Here is a 6,631-nt window from a genome sequence, read left to right as displayed (position 1 = left end):
CATACCAAGAACAAAATAATAATTCTCAACCTTTTGATCTCATACATAGATCAAATAATAATTCACAATTTAATAATAATAACTCCACAATGGCACAAGTTCCCAAATAATACAACAATTCGATTCAAAAATGAACATCTCAACTCTTAGGGAAAAATAGTACTAGCACCCAAAAATAATTAACTCACAACCCAAAAATAATACTCTGCATTAATAACCCTAAAACCTCAATAAAACAATACTCCCTATAAAAACAACATTAGAACCCTAGAATAAAACATAATCAATAATAAACAATAAAAGTAATACGATACTCATATCTTTTTTTTTTTTAGGGTAACGATACTCATATCTAATCAAATCATATAATACCAATAATAAATCATATACATATACGAACTTGATCAAATGAATTACAATTATAAAATTTACACATAATAATAATACAGAGTGAAAATAATAAATCATATCACACATAATAATATGAAATATCAAACATGTCAAAGTTTCGTGTGATTACTTCTAGACAAAATAGCACAAGGTCGGGTGACATTAATGTACGACTCTCGTATGCTTTGAGTTTTACAAACCTAGCTAATATAGTAGATAGGCTTCTCTATTTATCACATCATAAAACATTATTAGATATGATCATGAGAATGAATTTATTTTTTTATGAAGAAAATATCAAATCTTGTTTGGTTTCACGCATTGGCAAAAGAAAAAAATGACATTTTTTTTTTTTTTTTATAATATAATAATGTATGGTTAAAGGATATAAATACTACCAAATAAGATAAGAAAATGAAATTTAAAGTATACAACTCTAATTTTATAATTTGTAAAATCTTAAAATATACGGGTATTACACTTTGTAACACCCCAATAATTCTCTCTTTAAACCTGTGAGCACCCTGAACAATATTCAAGAGAATTACTGGCGTGCTACCGCCACGTGTTCAAACGTTAAGGCTTTATCAGAAAATAGCAGCGGAAAAAATAACTCGGTTATAAATAAGTTTCAAAACCAAAACCAAATTAAATCTTACAACTTGGAACCATTAAGGCCCTTATTCAAAACCCCATAAAAGTAGTAAATAAATAAAACCATAGTTTAAATAAATTCAAACTTATGAAAAGAAATAAACTGCGAATAATAACCAACTCTCTACTCAAAATCCCACAACCCTGATGCGAATGCTGCGTATGTAAGAACCTGTGGTTAATCTGCTCCCCAATATTACAAGTGTAAAAATTGGATCGGCACAGGGTCATTGAAAGGCGAAGGCCATGACCAAAGAAAGACACACAAAGCACGCAATCAGCAAAGCTGAGTAAATACAAGTTGCAAAACATAAAATAAATCCCTAACATGCTACTAATAGTCAATCATCACGCATCATTAGTTTATAGACTCGACACATGACTCAACTATAAAATTTATCAAGACTTCACTAGTTAATATTAACTAACTCATGTATTTATTTCATTAGATTTAGCAATAGACAAGGTTGTCCAACCCATGTCCCATTTGGAACATCAATAAAATAATAACCCCATGCCTCCTTTCGAAAACATCAATAAACATCCAACGACCACGGGCGCGACTCCGTGACGGTAGTTAGTATGAGATCTCACCTAACTCCTAGTTTTAAAAAAATATTTGAAATAGGAGACTCGTAGATCAGACGACCTTGATAAAAGTACACGACTAATACCCCGTGTACCCCAACCCCTGATTGTCAGTACTCCAGAAATGCACCAATCCAGAGTTTTATTGCTCATCCATCTTGCACTTTACGTGATTTAAAAGTTTAGACTTGGTGATGACTCATATGCAAACAATACAATCAATCCAATATCAATTCAATCAAGTAAAATAACTTTCCAATTTCAATTCTTGATTTATTAGTGACAAGCAACACTTATTATTTATTCCTTTAACTACCTCGTTGTATAAACACCTTGAGTGCATAAGGCACCCCAAAACCTTAACCTGGTCTTATAAGACTTGAATTCTTCCTTTACTCATCCTGGTTGCATAATCATGAATGAGTAATAAATTAATCTTTACACCAATTGCATACCTTTGCCTCTAAGCGCACCTTGCATAATTAGAGCACAAATAATACTTGCAATATAAAATAGTGCACATCATATGAAATTCACAATGTATAACCAAACAATCTAACTCAGTCATCCCTATACATGATACTAAGTTCTCGATCCGTCCTTAAACATGCACCTACAAGAAAGGTTTCGTAACTTGTACGTACCTTGTGTAAACAATTCGGTTGGCCACTTAAAAACTAGAAATCACCTTCAATAAACTCCTCTCCTAAACCAAACAATAACATCTCAATCAATACCCAATCAATCAAATTTACAGCAACACTAACTTACTTTAAAACCTTCAAAATCCAAATCAAACAACACTTTAAAACCCTCCCTTTAGTTAAAATTAAAGGCTTATATATAGTTCTTTAAATTTTCTTCATAAAAACCTTAAAATACACTCTTATACATGAAATTACAGCAAGTTTAAAGTTTAATAAAAATCTTAAAAATATTTAAAAACCTCTAATAATCTCCCTTTTTAATGGGTGATTAAACCCTCTTTATAAAACATCAAAAGTAGTACTTAGGAACTATTTCCAGCACTTAAAACTTCAATAAAAAAAATATATTTATGCTTAATTAACTTTAAACATAATTAATTTTATTAATCAAACTCAAGGATAGTATTTTAAGTATAAAAAAACTTCGTTAAAATCAAAAACTGTCCGAAAATCATATTTAGATGCTGAATTTGGCCACGAGAGGGTGGTACCCATTACCAATGGTAGTGAGTCTTTCTTAAAACGTTGTTTCCACATGGAAAACACTACTTTTTTGTCAAAATCGGATGAGTTCAGAACCTGATCGGGATTAAAACGGGATTAATATTAATGAACGGAAATCTTAAAATTAAAACACGAACTTAAGTGTTCAAAACAATCTGGGGTTAAGTTAAACTAATTAGTACTTATAATCACCAAAATTTCAAAACATCATTACTATAAAAGCCCTAAATCAATTGTTCATAAAAACCCTAAAATCATGATTTTGAATAACTAAAAACCCTAGGTTATAAAATTTACAAAATCTGAAAATTATGACACTTATAAAATCTGAAATTATAAAGTTTAATCATCAAAATACAATTTGATACTAATTAAATTAATTTCAAACAATAAAATCAAAACCCATAAATCTATCATTATAATTACACAAATTAATAAAACTAAGGAGAAAGAAAATAAGACTAATCTTTTTGTGTGGGAAATTTTTTGGGGATTCATGGGGTATTTATAGGAGAGAATTGTAGGGTAAATAAGAAGATTGGGCCTCATAAAAATAATGGGTCGATTAAGTAAACAAATCGGTTAGGCTTGTGTGATTGGACATAAATTTGTAGAATAAAGGTGCATAAAATAATTTGTTCAAATAAATTTCGACTCAGATTAATAATTTGAAACTTTTGAAATTAAATTATGAAAAATAACAAATAAATATTATAAGTAAAATAAATTTTCATTTATAAAATATTTAAAAATACGGGGGATTACACTTCACATCAACATTCCATTTTTAGATGCAATATCCGAGATGCCATCTTATGCAAAATTTCTGAAGGATATGCTCTCTAAGAAGAAGAAGCTAGAGGAGAATGCTACTGTTGCGTTTAATGCAGAGTGTTGTGCTATTTTGCAAAATACACTTCCTAAGAAATTAGGTGATCCGGGTAGCTACTCAATTCCAGTGAAGCTTGGGGATATAGAGATCAACAAGGCATTATGTGATCTTGGTGCAAGTGTGAGTCTCACGCTGCTCTCTATTTGCAAGAAACTTCAAATGGGTGAATTAAAGCCTACGCACATGTCTCCACAACTTGCGGATAGGTCAGTGAAATTTCCCTTGGGTATACTTGAAGATGTTCCTCTTCATGTGGGAAAATTCTTTATCCCATGCGATTTTGTTGTGATGGAAATGGAGGAGGATGCACATGTCCCTATTATAATTGGTAGACCATTCTTATCCACTGCAGGTGCAATCATTGACATGAAGAATGGAAGAATCACTTTTGAGGTGGGAGACGAGAAAATGGAATATTCACTCTTGAATGCTATGGGAACTCCTTCCATGGGAGAGTCTATTTTCCAAGTGGATGTCCTTGATGACTTAGAACGTGAGAAACTTCCCTTGATCAAGACAGATGATGCACTTAAAATGGTATTGGTGGGAAATGCCAATGAGGAAGATTGGGAAACAAGGGAGTACATGCGGCTACTTGAGAAAGGAAAAGCAAATCCAACCACCGCTCTAGTGAAGGAAGTCCTTAGTGTATCAAGTGTTGGGGAGACTACTACGCCTCCCGAGGTAGAGTTGAAATCCCTTCCCTCTACTCTTAAATATGCATATCTTGGTCCTAATAATACATATCCTGTTATTGTTAATGCCGAGCTTAATGACACAAAAATAGAGCAACTGCTCACTATTTTGAGAAAATACAAAAGTGTTATTGGGTACACCATTGATGATATTAAGGGTATTAATCCCTCATTCTGTATGCATAAGATAATTCATGAGGACGATCATAACTCCTCCATAGAACCTTAAACACGACTTAATCCAAATATGATGGAGGTAGTTAAAAAAGAGGTTCTTAAATTGCTTGCTGCGGGAATAATTTAACCTATTTCAGATAGTAAGTGGGTTAGTTCTGTACAAGTAGTTCCAAAGAAAGGAGGTATGACCATTGTCAAGAATGACAAGGGCGAGCCAATCGCCACTAGAACTGTTACAGGTTGGCAAATGTGTATTGATTACAGGAGGTTGAACAAGGCCACCCAGAAGGATCATTTTTCCCTTCTATTTATTGATTAGATGCTTGAACGTTTGGCTAAGCATTCCTTTTTCTGCTACTTGGACGGATACTCTGGTTTCTTTCAAATTCCCATCCGTCCATGTGATTAGGAAAAGACTACTTTCACATGTCCCTATGACACCTTCGCCTATCGAAGAATGCCATTTGGATTAGGTAATGCTCCAGCCACGTTTCAACGTTGTATGATGGCAATTTTCTCAGGTCTTATTGAAAATTCAGTGGAAGTTTTTATGGATGACTCTGTCTATGGAACATCTTTTGATGTATATCTTGAAAATTTGGAAAAGGTGCTCCATAGATGTAAAGAAGTCAATTTAATTTTGAATAGGGAAAATGCCATTTTATGGTACAAAAAGGAGTTGTTCTAGGCCATGTGGTGTCAAATAAGGGTATTGAGGTTGATAAAGTAAAGATAGAGGTCATTGAGCGACTACCCCCTCCTAATTCTGTAAAAGGAATTTGAAGTTTTCTTGGTCATGCAAGATTTTATAGGCGATTTATTAAAGATTTTTCGAAAATCGCTAGACCTCTAACTGAGCTTTTGGCCAAGGATGCCCCATTTATATTTACTGATGCTTGTCTTGAGGCTTTTAACAGGTTAAAGGAAGCATTGATCTCAGCTCCCGTTATGCAACCCCCGGATTGGACCCTACCATTTGAGATTATATGTGATGCTAGTGACTATGCGATAGGGGCCGTTTTGGGGCAACAAAAGGATAGAAAACTTCACGCTTTTTATTACTCTAGTAAAACTCTTGATTCTGCTCAAATGAATTATGCTACAACTGAAAAAGAGATGCTAGCAGTAATTCATGCAATAGAGAAGTTTCACTCATACCTTGCTGGTTCGAAGGTGATAATTCACACAGATCACGCTACATTGAAATATTTGATGACTAAGAGTCACGTCAAGCTGCGGTTGATTCGAGGTCCTTCTGTTTCAAGATTATGACATCGAGATAAGGGACACAAAAGGGACTGAGAATGTCGTTGCAGACCATCTTTCTTTCCTCCTTCTCGATAAGGGGGATGGAGATGACCTCTCCATTGATGATTCTTTCCCTGATGAACATTTATTAGCACTTTCTCAAATTGAATCACCTTGGTATGCTGATTAAGCTAATTTCTTGTCCACGGGTACATTGCCTCATGGCTACTCATCTTAACAAAAGAAGAAATTCTTTTACGAGGCAAGGAGACATTTTTGGGAGGATCCATTCTTATACAAATTATGTGTGGATGCAATGATTAGAAGATGTGTCCCGGAAGGTGAGGTAAACCATATTATTTCTCATTTCCATGACTTACCATGCGGTGGTAATGCAGGTCCTACCCTTTTGGATCAACAAAACTTCATCTCCGCAGGTTGGATTTCCATATAATCGAATAGTATTCGATGGCTCATAGGTAAAACCTCTCGTTCTATCTTTTTACCTGCACCCGAGCTCACTAGGATCCACCCTAACCAACCTTCCTATCTATTGGAGACCCCGGGACAGCCAATACCTCCCATTGCCCCGGTTATGACCAACTTGACCTACTCTAGGCGATCGAATGCGGGAGATTCTTCTTCTTCTACCCCCTCCGATCATGACGCCATCATGGCCGGTATCCGTGGTCTAGAGTTATCCTAGCAGGGCCTATCCTCTCGTCTTCAGACCATGGAGACTGACCTTCGCCTATGTATGTATCCTATTTATGACT

At 34.5% G+C, this 6,631-nt stretch overlaps 1 protein-coding gene across 1 annotated transcript; it reads left to right on the top strand.

The window, feature by feature from the left end:
- Positions 1-3,648: 3,648 nt before the first annotated feature.
- Positions 3,649-4,926, top strand: LOC110689048. The gene is made up of 2 exons (XM_021865794.1): positions 3,649-4,465; positions 4,745-4,926. The coding sequence occupies exons 1-2, from the start codon at positions 3,649-3,651 to the stop codon at positions 4,924-4,926; spliced, it is 999 nt and encodes a 332-aa protein (XP_021721486.1).
- The last annotated feature ends 1,705 nt before the right edge of the window (positions 4,927-6,631 follow it).

Source organism: Chenopodium quinoa, unplaced genomic scaffold, assembly GCF_001683475.1.
Source record: "Chenopodium quinoa cultivar QQ74 unplaced genomic scaffold, ASM168347v1, whole genome shotgun sequence".
In the NCBI taxonomy this organism is placed as follows: domain Eukaryota; kingdom Viridiplantae; phylum Streptophyta; class Magnoliopsida; order Caryophyllales; family Amaranthaceae; genus Chenopodium; species Chenopodium quinoa.
Note: the sequence above shows the minus strand (reverse complement) of the source record. Positions and strands in the feature narration are given on the sequence as shown.

What these genes read in the sequence shown, in the direction of transcription:
- LOC110689048 (XM_021865794.1), top strand. Translation starts at nt 3,649, where the DNA reads ATGCCATCTTATGCAAAATTTCTGAAGGATATGCTCTCTAAGAAGAAG. An exon ending in TCTTAAATATGCATATCTTG is followed by an intron (nt 4,466 to 4,744) that starts GTCCTAATAATA and finishes AACCTATTTCAG; the next exon opens with ATAGTAAGTGGGTTAGTTCT.